Source organism: Littorina saxatilis, linkage group LG1 (genome assembly GCF_037325665.1).
Source record: "Littorina saxatilis isolate snail1 linkage group LG1, US_GU_Lsax_2.0, whole genome shotgun sequence".
NCBI lineage: Eukaryota > Metazoa > Mollusca > Gastropoda > Littorinimorpha > Littorinidae > Littorina > Littorina saxatilis.
The window spans coordinates 14,036,063-14,054,546 of record NC_090245.1 but is presented as its reverse complement, the minus strand read 5'-3'; the positions used below and the strand labels follow the sequence as shown (position 1 = coordinate 14,054,546).

At 43.1% G+C, this 18,484-nt stretch overlaps 1 protein-coding gene across 1 annotated transcript; it reads left to right on the top strand.

Annotated features, from left to right (window-relative positions):
- The first annotated feature begins 12,780 nt into the window (after window positions 1-12,780).
- On the top strand, window positions 12,781-17,080 carry LOC138966189 (microfibril-associated glycoprotein 4-like). Its single transcript, XM_070338356.1, has 5 exons — window positions 12,781-13,244; window positions 13,585-13,715; window positions 15,120-15,216; window positions 16,139-16,306; window positions 16,830-17,080. Exons 1-5 carry the CDS (start codon window positions 12,932-12,934, stop codon window positions 17,078-17,080), a joined length of 960 nt encoding a protein of 319 aa, XP_070194457.1. The 5' UTR covers window positions 12,781-12,931.
- Window positions 17,081-18,484: the final 1,404 nt, after the last annotated feature.

Below are 18,484 nucleotides of genomic sequence, written 5' to 3'. Positions count from 1 at the left end.
TATATTTATCAGAAGATGTACAAGAAACAATTGAAAGTCGGCAGTGTGTATATGTGTGTGTGTGTGTGTGTGTGTGTGTGTGTGTGTGTGTGTGTGTGTGTGTGTGTGTGTGTGTGTGTCACTGTGTGTGTCACACGGGAAGCATCCATTCGAATGACTGGCAGAACATTGGTTGCGTGTGAATAAATGATACTGCGCACGGGCAGTTTCTTTTTAGCCTCGCTTTTGCGCGAAAGGCAGAGCAAATAAACAGCGCACACTAAAAAAAATAACAAATGCTGTTTGCACCGATATTTCTATGCTTATTCTCTGGAGACATTGCTTTCATGTAACTCTCAAGCGCAGAGTTGTCTTTTCTTCGGAAGGCTTACCCCTCCTTGTTATTGACGGGCCGCCCGAGCGGCTCGTCTTTGGCGTCGGGTAAGTAGCTTGCAGGTGGAGAAATTTTTGTTCATGGGGGATTTCTGTGACGTATGTACCACGTGACAGGAAGTCGCCGTTGGTCTCGGCAAAGAAACTACAATGCAGTGTGTGGTCTCGGTGAGACTGAAAGACAGAGAGCGACAGATACACACAGTGATTCAAGGCGCACAACTCTAGTAAAGTTGTCGTAGCACGTCCGTCTATGGCCAAAGTGATCCGGGTTCGATTCTCGGCATGGGCGGTCTATTTTTTTTTTTAATTCTTGTTTACTATTGTTTATTATGAACGTTTTAATGTTTTATTTTATTCTACTAATTTTTTTAATTGTGTAAAATAAATAAATAATGGGTTGTGTTTTTTTTTTTTTAATCTAAGTGATCCGGGTGGAAAGCGATTCGTCTATGGCCAAAGTGATCCGGGTTCGATTTCCGGCATGGGCGGTCTATTTTTTTTTTTTTAATTCTTGTTTACTATTGTTTATTATGAACGTTTTAATGTTTTATTTTACTCTAATAATTTTTTTAATTGTGTAAAATAAATTTAAAAAATTTTTTTTTTTAAATCCACGTGCACAAGACAAAAACTTTCATACTGGGGGAGCGAGCCAGTCTGAAGAGTACTCGGGTCCAGCGCCAGCGTTTTTTATAAGAACTTGGAGTGATTGCGAATTTGCGCGTTTCTCGTGAGTGCTTTCGAAGTTTTGTAATTTGATTTTCCCCAGCGAGTGTTCTTTGGAGGGCAGTAGACTGTGATTGCTGGTGCATGTTTTTATTTTTGTTTTTCGTTCTTTGTTTCCGTTTGTAGTCTGTGGTCAAATACCTCACAATGTGCTCAAACAAATCACAGGCACAGGAAATGAACAAGAAGAAGTGTGTCACAAGAATTTGAATTCTAACAAAAACATGTGTATGAGTTCATAGACTACCACTGTCGAACCCTTCACTGTACAATGTAAATAATGAGTACAAAATATAGTCGTCAGTTTGGGAGACATTGTAGAGCACAGGTGAACTTTATCACAAACGGACAACACAAAAAGTACTTTCTTTTCAAACTTGAAAGTTTGTTGTCTATTTTTACCAGGGTCTTTCAAACAAACAATAACATGTGTATTTTTTATGTGAAAAAATGCATCTATTTTAACATTGTTGTACTTAAAATCTTAACATCTGCTAACAATTTGCGTATGACTATTTTTTATTCCTGCACTAGAAGGGAAGAAATCAACCTGTGGAAGAAGTGCTGTGGTTTGTCTCCCTTCCTTCGAAACCGAAACCGAAACCGTCTGTAACGCTTACAGGGCCTCATAGATATCAGAGTCAACTCTCTCTCCACCCCCCCCCCCCCCCCCCCCCGTCCCCGACACCTCCACGCATTCAGCGTAACGGCTTGTACGGCGTGTTACTTCAACATAATATGATAATAATAATAATAATAATAATAATAATAATAATAATAATAATAATAATAATAATAATAATAATAATAATAATAATAACTTCAAGTATTTTTTGGAAAAAAATTAACCTTAACAAGGCCTCAACACAACGCTTCCTGGAATTGCATGGCTGTTACCGGGAAATGTACTGGGTCAAAGGTCCGCCTGACTCGAAAATTTACTGGGGAAAAGACAGTGACTGCAAAAAATCGTGTACTTCATGATTGGTACAATGGCCAACACACATGTTGTCGGATCAAGTCTACTTCCATTCTTTAGATGGTATATGTTTTTTCAAAGAAATAGTCTTTTACATTGACTACTGCCCTCCCAGGAAACCTGGCCACATCCTCAACAAAGTCAGCCAGAGCTTCGTTTAAGTGTGACAATGGGTCATATATTGGTGCTACATTACTAGCATTCAAATGTGTATTCATGGCAACAGCATGTTGCCATTTACAACAGTTTCACTAACACTGTATTCTTTCTTGCTTTATTATTTTGTGACTCAGTGATAATTTTAAATAAAGTTATTTTCATCATACACTTTGATTTCATTCATTTCTATTTATAACTACTTTTACAACTTTCCCTTCTACACTGTGACATGCCACTGTATGACGCTCATTCAGACCAAAAACAATACCATTCCTACCTGTTGCAACGTCTATCGCTCGCTCTGTCTTTTGGTTCCTTGGTTGATCGATCGGTTTCTTGGTGGAAAACATATTTCTGTCACCAATACCAGTATTATTGCATCACTTCCATAAAGGTAGAGTAGCCTTCTTCCTTTCTGTTAAGCCAATAGGTCTTATTCATTATTGAGCTCTTATTCATTATTGTATTACTTACACAACAATCTTCTTCCTTGATATTGCGATAGTTGTTATCTGACATTTATGTACAAACGCCGAAAAGACAATTTAACAGGACACATCAACACTATTATTTTGTTTACCTGTACCAACAGGTGTACAACTTCCTGTTTCTTTGATATTGTCAATGTTTCGGCTCGTGTTGATCCTGGGATCAACTGAATTTCTTGTCTTATCTTTGTTTTAGGGTGAATCTTGCCTGTGTCGAACACGTGACAATGCCACATTAGGACGCATCGGTGTCCCCAAAGGAATCCCCATGTCCTGCATTTGTCCCTAACGGCGCAGGGGATGTGTCCTCCATCCCAAAATGTCCCCCACCCGTTCTTAAACCTTCCAAGTACACACACACACACACACACACACACACACACACACACACACACACATGCACAAACACACTAACGCGCACACACACACACACATGCACACACACACACACACGCGCGCGCGCACAAACGCACTAACACGCACGCACACACACGCACACACACACACATAGACACACACACACATATATATATACACACACACACACACACGCACATACACACGCACGCATACACACACATGTAATAATAATAATAATAAAGTGTATTTATATTGCGCCTATCCCTTACAAAAAACAAAAATATTTGGCTCTAAGCGCATTACAACATGTGTAGGGACTTGGTACAATCAAGTCTGACAAATACAATAACACAACATACCGTCGGTCTCTTTGGTAAAACTGGGAAAAGCAGCTTCGACATTTAAACACTGCTACTAAAAAATCCTCTAACAATGCATACTGCTTTACAATATGCATTTATGTATAAATATAGTTAAAGATCTAGAACATCGAGTTAATAGGAATTAGTATGCATCCATAGACCCCCCCTTTTCCTAACACACACGCCTGGTCATTACTTCACACACACACACACACACACACACACACACACACATACACGCAAAACCCACCAAGTGGGTTCATAGCCGATAGTGCACTTGGACTACAACGGCACTGCGCGCAGTGTCTTTGTAGTGCGCTTGCACTACAACCGCACTGGCTGCAGTATCCGCTCCGGCATGGACGAATTTGACACTAAAAAAGGCATAAAATTTGACCTATTTCGTAGCCTATAGGGCACGGAATTTTGACGGAAAGAGTGTCATCATCTTGAATATGGCATTCTTTCCGTAAAAAAAAAAAAAAAAATATTTTTTGCTAAAACTTGTTTTCTGAGTCGTTTGGAACCTGGTTGTTACGAATCAAGAATAAAACAACTGGGTTCCAAAATGTGGAACCCACTTGTTTTTTTAGCCCCAGTTGGTACTGTGTGAACATATACATAAACCCGGTTGGTGGGTTTTGCATGCTCACACACACACACACACACACACACACACACACACACACACACACACACACACACACAACAACAACAACAACAGCAACAGCAACACGCCTGAGCACAACCGCACACACAGACACAAAATTGATAGAAATACACACAACCGCTGAGGGGGAAGGGAGCGGGGACGAAAAATGGGACAGAATAGGTGGGGGACTCAATTCGTGAAAAGGGGGCCATTTTGGATCCTCCGGGACCTTTGGTTAACCCAGAACTTACGGGACGTCCCCCCGACAAGATTTTTGATTTATCTTTTTCATAATAGGCCGTGAAAAGTATATACTCGCCTAACACGCTTGAGATTTACTGGCCGATGTGAATGCGTGATATATTGTGTAAAAAATTCCATCTCGCACGGCATATTGTAAACGCCATGAGCCTCCCTCTGGGAGGGTATGTGCGTAGAAATACTCACTAATAAATAATAAATAAGTATTAAACAATGGCGACTGCACGTGAGAGGGAACAATAAAGAGACCAAAAAGCAATGTACTCACGTTAAAATGACGAACACGGAACGAATAACAGCGACGTTTCGACCTAAGGGTCTTCTTCAGGCACAAAAACACAAAAATACACACACAAAAAAGAAGAAGAAAGACGATAGAACAAATGAAGAGAAGAAAAACTGACAAAAAAACTGCACTGCACAAACCAACAAATGACAAAGACAGAGAAGCAAGGGAAGCTACTCGAGGGGAAGCCAACAATAACACAGGCAAGAAAAAAGAGTTGAAAAGCGGCAGTTTTGAGGTCTGTAGACCAAACAAAATGTGGGGGGGGGGGGAATGAATGGGAACGAAAGAGAAAACTCACGTACCCGTGCGGACACACACACACACACACACACGCGCGCGCACACACACACACACATACACACAAGGTGGAACAGCGGGGGGAAAGTTTAGGTGAATGAATTAACGGCGGATGTTAATTCCATCGGGGCAGGTACTGAGGTAGTGCCGAGGCATGATATGATGTGGGACTCCCTGAGTTTGCGCTCGAAGGAGTCGCCACGTACTTGCCACAGAGCCATGACTCTGACATGATCAAGTGAGTGATTAACGGCGGTGAAATGAAGGGATACTGGCCTATTACGGGAATGACGGATGTCGGCCAGATGCTCGGAGAAACGCACCTCGAGGGTGCGCGCGGTTTCTCCGATATAAATCTGGCGACAAGAGAGGCAGACGATCGCATAGACAACGTTGTGACTTTGACAGTCAAACGTTCTCTTGACCGTGAAGGAGCCACGAGGGCCTTGGAGGCAGGTGTCAGAGTGGAGGAAGGGACAAGATTTGCAATTTCGTTTGGAACAAGGAAATGTCCCAGGGGCTGTGGGGTTGGTGGGACTGCGAAGACGGGATCTCACAAAGAGGTCGCGAACGCTGCGGTCTTTTCTGAAAGCACAGAGTGGTTTTTGAGCAAAAATCGAACCAACAGAGCCACTTCCTTGAAGGATGTGCCAGTTTGATTTCAGGATTCTGCTTACTGGCATGTTGTGGGGATGAAACAGTAGGGAAACGACGGGTCTGTCACTGTCCCTAGATGGTGTAGGACTGAGGGCGGACTCTCGACAGACCTGGGTAACACGCAGAAGGGCGTCACGGACGAGTGCACCAGGGTAGTTGCGGGCCAAAAAGAAAGACGTCATCAAGACAGACTGTTGGTGGAAGTCGTCGTCTTCAGAGCAGAGCCTCCGAAGACGAAGGAATTGAGAGAAAGGAATGCTGCTTTTGTTGGCAGGATGATGAGAAGAGTTGAAATCAAGGTATGAATGAGCGTCAGAACTGTACAAGAGGTTCATCGACGATGGTTTGGGTGCCACTTCTCTGTCTGAACCCCTCCTTCTCGATTTCATTCACTTCATCCAAGCATTCCATCCCAGCATCAAGTTCACATTCAACATCTCTTCCTCATCTGTGGTCTTTCTTGACATCTCCATCTCCATTTTGCATGGTCGCTTCACCACCTCTGTCTTCTACAAAGAAACTGACGCTCATTCATACCTTGATTTCAACTCTCCTCATCATCCTGCCAACAAAAGCAGCATTCCTTTCTCTCAATTCCTTCGTCTTCGGAGGCTCTGCTCTGAAGACGACGACTTCCACCAACAGTCTGTCTTGATGACGTCTTTCTTTTTGGCCCGCAACTACACTGATGCACTCGTCCGTGACGCCCTTCTGTGTGTTACCCAGGTCTGTCGAGAGTCCGCCCTCAGTCCTACACCATCTAGGGACAGTGACAGACCCGTCGTTTCCCTACTGTTTCATCCCCACAACATGCCAGTAAGCAGAATCCTGAAATCAAACTGGCACATCCTTCAAGGAAGTGGCTCTGTTGGTTCGACTTTTGCTCAAAAACCACTCTGTGCTTTCAGAAAAGACCGCAGCGTTCGCGACCTCTTGGTGAGATCCCGTCTTCGCAGTCCCACCAACCCCACAGCCCCTGGGACATTTCCTTGTTCCAAACGAAATTGCAAATCTTGTCCTCCACTCTGACACCTGCCTCCAAGGCCCTCGTGGCTCCTTCACGGTCAAGAGAACGTTTGACTGTCAAAGTCACAACGTTGTCTATGCGATCGTCTGCCTCTCTTGTCGCCAGATTTATATCGGAGAAACCGCGCGCACCCTCGAGGTGCGTTTCTCCGAGCATCTGGCCGACATCCGTCATTCCCGTAATAGGCCAGTATCCCTTCATTTCACCGCCGTTAATCACTCACTTGATCATGTCAGAGTCATGGCTCTGTGGCAAGTACGTGGCGACTCCTTCTAGCGCAAACTCAGGGAGTCCCACATCATATCATGCCTCGGCACTACCTGCCCCGATGGAATTAACATCCGCCGTTAATTCATTCACCTAAACTTTCCCCCCGCTGTTCCACCTTGTGTGTATGTGTGTGTGTGTGCGCGCGTGTGTGTGTGTGTGTGTCCGCACGGGTACGTGAGTTTTCTCTTTCGTTCCCATTCATTCCCCCCCCCCCCCCACACATTTTGTTTGGTCTACAGACCTCAAAACTGCCGCTTTTCAACTCTTTTTTCTTGCCTGTGTTATTGTTGGCTTCCCCTCGAGTAGCTTCCCTTGCTTCTCTGTCTTTGTCATTTGTTGGTTTGTGCAGTGCAGTTGTTTTGTCAGTTTTTCTTCTCTTCATTTGTTCTATCGTCTTTCTTCAGTTCTTTTGTGTGTGTATTTTTGTGTTTTTGTGCCTGAAGAAGACCCTTAGGTCGAAACGTCGCTGTTATTCGTTCCGTGTTCGTCATTTTAACGTGAGTACATTGCTTTTTGGTTTCTTTATTATCTTTTTCAGATCAAAATTTGAAGTAATAACGGCGAAAAGACATGACCGTTTTAGAACCTTCTTTGTACAGTGATAGACGTAAATGTGAATAGTTTCAAACATGGAGACTGTCTTATGAACTGAGAAAGGAAACACACGTGCATCGGTCCCGGATAGCCACATCGGTCCCGGATAGCCACATCGGTCCCGGATAGCCATATCGGTCCCGGATAGCCACATCGGTCCCGGATAGCCACATCGGTCCCGGATAGCCACATCGGTCCCGGATAGCCATATCGGTCCCGGATAGCCACATCGGTCCCGGATAGCCACATCGGTCCCGGATAGCCACATCGGTCCCGGATAGCCATATCGGTCCCGGATAGCCACATCGGTCCCGGATAGCCATATCGGTCCCGGATAGCCACATCGGTCCCGGATAGCCACATCGGTCCCGGATAGCCACATCGGTCCCGGATAGCCATATCGGTCCCGGATAGCCACATCGGTCCCGGATAGCCACATCGGTCCCGGATAGCCACATCGGTCCCGGATAGCCACATCGGTCCCGGATAGCCACATCGGTCCCGGATAGCCATATCGGTTGAAGGGACGTTAAAAAACAATTAACCAATCAACCCCTCAATTTAGCACACTCAATTAGGCACACTCCTATCACTATCTCAGATGTGGCCCGGCTTTTACACGGGATAAGAATATCCAAATAGACGATGTTGGGACTTAACTCTCATTATTTGCAAGCGTTGTGGAAGAGTTGCGCCCCGCTTGAGGGTAACAAACAGAAACACGAGTCGACCAGTTAAAACCATGATCGCAATGAATAACTGACTCCAATGAGTATATGTTATGCAAAGTCCGTTCGAAAATCTACACATCGTAGCCACGATTCACTGGCGATGGCCTGCGGTGATCGCTAAAAGCACGCGTGTTTCCGAAACTCCCGTGACCTCAAGCAACATTCACGTGACCTCAGGCAAAACACGTTGTCGGCTATCAATCAGGGCTAGCTATCACTGCCGCAACAAATCGTAATCTCCGATGTGTGTATTTTGAAAAGAAATGGGGTCATATCGAGCGGACAATTCATAACATACACATCGGAGTCAGTTAATATTCGCTGCGATCGTGGTTTTAACTGATCGACCACGTGTTTCCTGTTTGTCGCCTTAAATCGGGGCGCAACTCTTCCACAACGCTTGAAAATCCAAACAGAGTTATATCCGGAAAACGTATATTTCATTAAAACAATACAACAACAAAAAAGAAAAGAAAAAAGGTTCTACTGTGCACAGAGAGCAGCAGATTGTTCATTTTTGGCATGTGACCAAGTGGAGGGATATTCTATTACCACATATAAGCCAGGCGAGATCTGAGATGGTAGGTGAGAGAATGAGTGTGCCTTTGAGATATTCCAAATATACAAAAATAAAGGAAAACATATTGTTCGAAAGATGAAGCGTATTCACGGTGTGGGAGACGTTCCATGCGTAAAAAGCTCTGAGGCGGAAGTGTTCCAGCTCTGATGCGCCACTTTTTTGCAGTCGGCTCAGATCTATCGCAACTGTAGGTGTCTAAGGCAGAGTTCCATTTTACTGTTTGGTTTGTAACGTACACACATGCATTGGGTATTACCAAATGTAGGCAACTTGATGCTACAATGACTAGATATTGCAATAATTGATCATGTATGTCAAAAAGTGGAGATTTTTGTGCATTTTCGTGGTTATGCTCGATACAGACCAACACAGACCATCAAAACCCTAATGGGAAGCTGAAGCAATGCAAAAGCAATGTTTTGGCGTCAACGAAAATTTAGATTGCTCCTAGATTTCTCAGAGCTAGAACATTTTGCTGATCAAACACCTCAGAGCTGAGACATTTCGTTTTTGCCGCATAACATGCAGATTTCACCACTTTGATGCCATCCACGTATAGGAAATGTTAAATATATGCTATTCTATCAGCACGAGTACACATTTCATCTATACGGGCCTTATTTTGTCCGTTTTGCGAATCGCGTCAGAGCTGGAACAAACCTAAGCTCCGCCCATTTCGCTATTGCTCAGAGCTGGCACATCGATTAAACGAGTTAATTAATTTTGAGAAAAATTTAGGAGCAATCTAAAATTTTTTTGACGCCAAAACATTGCTTTTGCATTGCTTCAGCTCCCCATTAGGGTTTTGATGGTCTGTGTTGGTCTGTTTCGAGCATAACCACGAAAATGCACAAAAATCTCCACTTTTTGACATAAATGATCAATTATTGCAATATCTAGTCATTGTAGCATCAAGTTGCCTACATTTGGTAATACCCAATGCCTTTGTGAACGTTACAAACCAAAAATTATAGTGGAACTCTGCCTTAGACACCTACATTTGTGATCGATCTGAGCCGACTGCGAAAAAGTGGCGCATCAGAGCTGGAACACTTCCGCCTCAGAGCTTTAAACGCATGGAACGTCTCCCACACCGTGGTATTGTCAAATGTTTTTGGGGAAGTTACTGTTATCTCTAACGAGAAAACAAAGCACTGAATGCGAACGGGATCTGAAATATTGATTCCGTACTACCCTACGCACTTGGTTCCCACGCTGTAGCGACTGCTGAGCCATGACTTCAGCGTTTGTGCTGCCATTTTTACATTTAGTCAAGTTTTGACTAAATGTTTTAACATAGAGGGGGAATCGAGACGAGGGTCGTGGTGTATGTGTGTGTGTGTGTGTGTGTGTGTGTGTGTGTGTGTGTGTCTGTGTCTGTGTCTGTGTCTGTGTCTGTGTCTGTGCGTGTGTGTGTGTGTAGAGCGATTCAGAGTAAACTACTGGACCGATCTTTATGAAATTTGACATGAGAGTTCCTGGGAATGATATCCCCAGAAATTGTTTCATTTTTTCGATAAATGTCTTTTATGACGTCATATCCGGCTTTTCGTAAAAGTTGAGGCGGCACTGTCACACCTTCATTTTTCAATCAAATTGATTAAAATTTTGGCTAAGCAATCTTCGACGAAGGCCGGACTTCGGTATTGCATTTCAGCATGTAGGCTTAAAAATTAATTAATGACTTTGGTCATTAAAAATCTGAAAGTTGTAATTAAAATTATGTTTTTATAAAACGATCCTAAATTACTTTTGTTTTATTTTTCATCGTGTTCTGATTCCAAAAACATATAAATATGTTATATTCGGATTAAAAACAAGCTCTGAAAATTAAAAATATAAAAATTATGATTAAAATTAAATTTCCGAAATCGTTTTTCTTGTTGGTTCCTGATTCCAAAAACATATAGATATGATATGTTTGGATTAAAAACACGCTCAGAAAGTTAAAACGAAGAGAGGTACAGAAAAGCGTGCTATGCAGCACAGCGAAACCACTACCGCGCTGAACAGGCTCGTCAGTTTCACTCCGTTATGCACAAGCGGCGGACTACGGTCATTGTGAAAAAAATGCAGTGGGTTCAGTTTCATTCTGTGAGTTCCACAGCTTGACTAAATGTAATAATTTCGCCTTACGCGACTTGTTGTTTGTTTGGTTGACCTGTTCCGCACGCGGAAATTCGTTGGTGTATAAATGATGTAATGAAGAATATTGATTGTGTTTTACAAACTGATGTTGATGCCTAAATCCCCAGACGACATCGATTTGTCGTCTTGTTCGGTTGGCTTCCATTGACGTCTATGATTTTATGGTCTGCAAATGGCCTGGGAACTCACACTTCTGCCTACTACATGCCTCCTGCTTACACCAAAGGGGTACATCATACCCCCCCGCGGGTTAGGGGGAGTCCCATATTGGTTGGGACGAGAAAGAATTTACCCGATGCTCCCCATCATGTCGTAAGAGGCGACTAACGGATTCTGTTTCTCTTTTTACCCTTGTTAAGTGTTTTTTGTATAGAATAATTATAGTCAATTTTTGTAAAGATTTTAGTCAAGCAGTATGTAAGAAATGTTAAGTCCTTTGTACTGGAAACTTGCATTCTCCCAGTAAGGTAATACATTGTACTACGTTGCAAGCCCCTGGAGCAAATGTTTGATTAGTGCTTTTGTGAACAAGAAACAATTGACAAGTGGCTTTATCCATCTCCCCCCTTTCCCCGTCGCGATATAGCCTTCGTGGTTGAAAACGACGTTAAACACCAAATAAAGAAAGAAAGATCTTAAAAAGTACCATAGAAAGATTGAAGACGACATTCCGTTTGATCATCCTTATGGGATGAATATAGTAGGTGGCATCCCAGCCAAACAGAAGGGTCACATATGTATATACAAACACTGGTCTCAACAGTGCCGAGTTTGTGTACGTGCACATTTAATAATGAACTTAATATCATTTTCTGCCAACAACTTATTAAAAACCGTGTGATTTTATACAACGAAGAATGTATCTGTACGAACTACCAAGTATTTGTTTCAAACACCCGAAAAGGAAATATATTATAATAACTATTCGGTGTTTTTTCACCTTGGAAGCTGCCTTTAAGTAATCTGAGTAAGATGTGTTCGATTATATTCTGTAAAATGACCACAACGGTATTATGCAGTTATAACATTTTGTTATGCAGTATGACTAACTATTCATGTCGAAAAAGAAAACGGAAATTGTTCAACTGTGGCGATTTTAATTATGAAACATGGGAAAGAACGAGTTACATTTTTTGTGGGCGGATATTTCTTGTTCCTCTTCCCTCTTTTATTTATTTTTTTTTTTTACGAGTGATACTACTATGAATTATAAACATAACGTTGTTTTTATTTTTCGGAAAATTATAGTTTGGATTTAACACATTCATTATTGAACTTGTTTCGTTATATTTCCACAATGTTTCTTTCAGGCGAGATATTCTTTCGGCTAGCCGCTCGTGGAGCTAGGAGGCGAGAGTGTCTATGAAACGGTTTGATGGCTAGCTACGCAAGAATTAAACACCATTGGTTGAAACCGAAAAGGTCGTCTGCACTGGTCGGTAAACAACCATGGACAGCCAATCGGATTGGCAGCTGCGTGGCCGCCATGTTTTCTCGCCAAGCGAGCAAGCCCAAAGCTACCTGGCGTTCGAGGCGAGAATCCTAGCGTCAATCGCGGCGAGTGGTGCTCAAGAAACGGTACTTCCTTGCCCCACTCGCCAATCTCACCTATTCTCGCCTGTAAGAAACGGTGGACCGGTTTCATTTCCATCGGTGGAACACGTCCTTCTACCTCACTGCTGTTTTCTTGTCACCTTGACGACTGATGTATAATTCAAATGCAGTATATCAAGGAGAAGGACCGCCCTGGAGTTTTGAGTGACAGCGCTGGCAGGTATATATATTCCACCACGCTCTGCAGGGGGCACAAGTGGCCCTTCTTAACGTTATGCCATAAAGTAGTATGCCAGCTTTTTCGGGATTTGAAAAGCTTTGAAAGTGACTGCCAATTTCTTGCTTTTTTGTAATACTGCACACGTGAAGCGTTGTCTTGCTTTACACAGCTGGCTATGTACTAAGTCTCAGTCGTGTCAAAGATGCCGACCCTTTTGCCCATCTCTGTCGCCTTACTGTGCGTTACAACAGTTGCAACACTTGGCAATACATACAAGAACATAGGGCATAATGGTAAGGCTTTCATAGAAAACGTTATATTCGAATCACGTGCACGAAGCACTCTGCACTGCGCTGTTTTTTGCGACCAGCAAGAGTGCTGTTTGACCTTCACCTTCGACGGGGATGTGTGTAGAGGTCACGGTAACATGGGGATGTTCAACACGTCATCGTTTGCTGATGATTCTGGTGCTCGGACTTTTTCGACCGGTAAGTTGGATAAAAATGCATTGAATTGTTATATGTCATCAGATTGTGTGTGTGTGTGCGTGTGTGTGTGTGTGTGTGTGTGTGTGTGTGTTTATGCGTGTGTGTGTATGTGTGTACGTGTGTGTGTGTTTGTGTGTGTGTGAGTGTGTGAGTGTGTGTGTGTGTGTGTGTGTGTGTGTGTGTGTGTGTGTGTGTGTGCGTGCGTGTGTCTGTGTGTCTGTGTGTCTGTGTTCTTCAAATGGATATGTTGTACAAATCTCTTTGTCTTCTCTGTGTTTTGCCTTATATACTTGTTTTCGGTGCATTTGAACCCAGTGAGAATACAAATCAAAATTCGTATGGATACATTTTGTTTAAACTGTGTCAGACAAACCCAAGGACTGTGTGGAGGCCGGGCGTTGTGGTGGCAAAAGCGGTGTGGTCACTATCTACCCTGACGATGACAACACCGGACTGCAGGTCTACTGTGATCAGGACACTGAGGGAGGGGGCTGGCTGGTAAGTAACGCACGCAAGCACGCACGCATTTACAGATGCAGGCACACGCACACGCAGGCACACACACACACACACACACACACACACACACACACACACACACACACATACGCACATACACACACAAGCACACTCGCACACACACCCACACATACACACACACACACACACACACACACACATACACACACACAAGCCTGGATGCTTCCCGAGCAAAGTAAGATGCTTGATACATTATGATTTATTTCGCAGATTGACACTAGTGGCTTTAAGAAATTAATTCATAAACAAGTCGCGTAAGGTGAAATTACTACATTTAGTCAAGCTGTGGAACTCACAGAATGAAACTGAACGTAGTCTGCCGCTAGTGCAAAAGGCAGTGAAAGTGACGAGCCTGTTTGGCGCGGCAGCGGTTGCGCTGTGCTTCATAGCACGCTTTTCTGTACCTCTCTTCGTTTTAACTTTCTGAGCATGTTTTTAATCCAAACATATCATATCTATATGTTTTTGGAATCAGGAACCGACAAGAAATAAGATGAAATTGTTTTTAAATAAATTTCGGAAATTTAATTTTGATCATAATTTGTATATTTTTAATTTTCAGAGATTGTTTTTAATCCAAATATAACATATGTATATGTTTTTGGAATCAGAAAATGACGAAGAATAAGATGAAATTGTTTTTGGATCGTTTAATAAAAATATAATTTTAATTACAAGTTTCCGATTTTTAATGACCAAACTCACTCATTAGGTTTTAAGCCACCAAGCTGAAATGCAATACCAAACCCCGGCCTTCGTCGAAAATTGCTTTGCCAAAATTTCAATCAATTTAATTGAAAAATTAGGGTGTGACAGTGCCGCCTCAACTTTTACAAAAAGCCGGATATGACGTCATCAAAGGTATTTATCGAAAAAATGAAAAAAAAACGTCCGGGTATATTATACCCCGGAACTCTCATGTCAAATTTCATAAAGATCGGCCCAGTAGTTTAGTCTGAATCACTCTACACACACACACAGACACACACACACCACACACACACACACACACACACACACACACACACACACACACACACACATACACCACGAACCTCGTCTCGATTACCCCCTCTATGTTAAAACATTAAGTCAAAACTTGACTAAATGTAAAAAGAAAGCATCTACACTCACACTAACGTAAACACATACGCGCGCGCACAAAGAGAGACACACAGACAAGCCAGAAATTTGATGAGACACAATCTGTAATTTAAAACTTTGAAGTACGAAGAGGCAACATAAGATCCACAGTTTTCAATCCGTAACCTTGTTCGTGTGAGGGGAGCGGGGGTGGACGTTGGGAGAGAGTAGGAGCACATGGATTATCTGTTGTGGGGAACTCTTGACTTTTTCTTGCAGGTGTTTCAGCGAAGACAAAATGGTTCTGTCGACTTCTACAGAAAGTGGAACATGTACAAGCATGGTTTTGGGTCTCTTGACGGAGAGTTTTGGTTAGGTGAGTCTTTTGGTGTATGACCTGAACACATTTGGTTGTAAGAGATCATTTGTACTGCTATTTTTTCCATTTGTGAACAACATTGGTAGCAGGGGTACGCAGTGACACGTCTGTTCTTTGAAATATCAATGCCACTTACCAATGTTCCATTTGATTGTCTGACTAATCATTGATTAACCCACTACATGGATTAAATGATACATTAGCCCATAGAGTATCCCTGAAATGTCTGCATCCGCAAAATGTGTTAATAGTTGTCAGATATGACACCCAGCACATTATGACGTCCAGGCACAGGTTTGAATTGTGTGTGTTGATACTTTTCAGATATGACACCCAGCACATTATGACGTCCAGACACAGGGTTGAATTGTGTGTGTTGATACTTTTCAGATATGACACCCAGAACATAATGACGTCCAGACACAAGTTTGAATTGTGTGTGTTGATACTTTTCAGATATGACACAAAGCACATTATGACGTCCAGACACAAGTTTGAATTGTGTGTGTTGATACTTTTCAGATATGACACCCTGCACATTATGACGTCCAGACACAAGTTTGAATTGTGTGTGTTGATACTTTTCAGATATGACACCCAGAACATAATGACGTCCAGACACAAGTTTGAATTGTGTGTGTTGATACTTTTCAGATATGACACCCAGCACATTATGACGTCCAGACACAAGTTTGAATTGTGTGTGTTGATACTTTTCAGATATGACACCCAGCACATTATGACGTCCAGACACGGGGTTGAATTGTGTGTGTTGATACTTTTCAGATATGACGCCCCACACATTATGACGCCCAGACACAGGTTTGAATTGTGTGTGTTAATTCTTTTCAGATTTTGACACCCAGCACATTATGACGTCCAGACAGAGGTATATCCTGTATCTGTTTATATTTTCAAGGTCTAGACGCCCTGCACGTGTTGACTTCCAGGCAGATTCAAGACCTGCGTGTGGACCTGATGAAGTTTGACGGTACCAGAGGTAACGCCTCCTTCAGCAACTTCGTCATCAGCGACAGCAGCGACAACTACCGTTTGCATTTTGATGGCTTCACAGGAGGCAAAGCGGGTGCGTAGTACCATTTATAGTACACTCTTTGACTGCAATGTGTGTTTCGTTTTTGGTCAAACGCGTCCCTTTTTAAATTTCATACAAGGTCAAAGTTGTTATAAAGCTTTGAAAAAGCCGGGGGAACTGGGTGCAATATTTGTTTGGCACAGTTTATATGCATAAGCACACACACACACACACACACACACACACACACACACACACACACACACACACACACACACACACACACACACACACACACACACATTTCACACACACACACTCACACAGCCACACACACAATCAAACACACACACACACACATTTACACCCACACTCACACACACACACACACACACACAAACACACACACACACACACTAACAAACACACACACTCACACACACACACAAACACACGCACACACACACACACACACACACACACACACACACACACACACACACACACACACACACACACACACACATCCCACCAACCAACCCCCTCTGACCACCTTTGCACTCTCCGTCCCCAGGGAACAGTCTTGCAGTTCACAACGGCATGCAGTTCTCCACGCGGGACGCAGACAACGACATAAACGACGGCGAAAACTGTGCAGCTTTTAGGCAGGCAGCTTGGTGGTTCGCGTCATGCGATGATTCTAACCTGAACGGCCATTACATGAGCACCAGGATGGAGGGCGATAAAGGGGTGTTGTGGGACACCTTTGATGGAGGGTTCTCCTTGAAATTCTCAGAAATGAAGATGAGACCAAGCTTGGTTTAAACGTGTTTTATTCATTGTCTTTGTACACACGTTTAAAACAAGAACAACATATAGAACGATAAAGCTTCATTTGTTTTTGCGCTCTGACATAAGTTACCGACTAAAACATGTATTTTATTGTAATTTTTGTTTGTCAACAACACAGAAAAACACCTAAATGAAGGAACAAAATCTGAGACGTTAGAACCTTTTCAAGCAAATTCTGTTGTAAATCAGTTGAAGGCGCAGTCACCACAACCAGGCCTTCACTTGGACACGTACCTTCTTCTTCTTCTTCTTCTTCTTCTTCTTCTTCTTCTTCTTCTTCTTCTTCTTCTTCTTCTTCTTCTTCTTCTTCTTCTTCTTCTTCTTCTTCTTCTTCTTCTTCTTCTTCTTTGTTCATGGGCTTAGACTCCCACGTTCACTCATGTTTTTAGCACGAGTGGAATTGTACGTGTATGACCGCTTTTACCCCGCCATTCAGGCAGCCATACGCCAATTTCGGGGGAGGCATGATTGGTTTTTTTCGTGTTTCTATAACCCACCGAACTCTGACATGGATTACAGGAACTTTTCCGTGCGCACTTGGTCTTGTGCTTGCGTGTACACACGAAGGGGGTTAAGTCACTGGTCTGCACATAAGTTGACCTAGGAGATCGGAAAAATCTCCACTCTTAACCCACCAGGCGGCAGCGACCGGGATTCGAACTCACGACCTCCCGATTAGGAGACCGACGTCTTACCACCACGCCACTGCGCCCGTCGGACACATACCAAAAGACAACAGCCTGGGCGCTTTTTGTACAGGGTGAAATTTGTTTTGATGAATTGATTTTTTGAACGTTATTATGGTGTCAGTGTGCTAATTAAATCATTAAAAAATAAATCCAGCTCTGCACAAGTAGCAGTCTGGTTCTTGATTTTGTTGGTATGACTCCAAGTGGAGGGATGTACAGGGATGGCCAACATTTTAACTCGCTAGTTGGCTTGTTAAGTCACCAGTCCACCAGAAATGTCGCTGGCCCGGTACATACCACAGTCGCTGCATCTGCAGTGTTTATGGCTTTGAAACTCGACCTTACAACCACAAATTTGGCATTTGACCAGAATTTTCACTGGCCAGCCGGGCGAATTGCCAGGCGGTTTCTACTACTGTTACTAGCCCTTCGAATTTTTTACTCGCCCGTGGCGATCGGGCGGACGATTTGGCCATCCCTGATGTATATCCAGGGCTCCCCAAAGTGCGTGTCCCTGCGTCCTATTATACGCTCTAGAAGCCGAAAACACGTTCTAGAAATTTATGGAGGGGGTCCCAGGACGCACTATACTTATAAAGAGCGGGTCCCGGGACGCGCTAAATTAATGTCCTTTATCGCGGGTACCCTAGATACTTTATCGACCTGCAATCGTCTGCTATTGTGCACA

Coding starts and splice junctions, on each gene's coding strand:
- LOC138966189 (XM_070338356.1), top strand. CDS start 12,932: ATGCCGACCCTTTTGCCCATCTCTGTCGCCTTACTGTGCGTTACAACA. Junction 13,716..15,119: donor CTGAGGGAGGGGGCTGGCTG/GTAAGTAACGCA, acceptor TTTTTCTTGCAG/GTGTTTCAGCGAAGACAAAA. Junction 15,217..16,138: donor TGACGGAGAGTTTTGGTTAG/GTGAGTCTTTTG, acceptor TATATTTTCAAG/GTCTAGACGCCCTGCACGTG.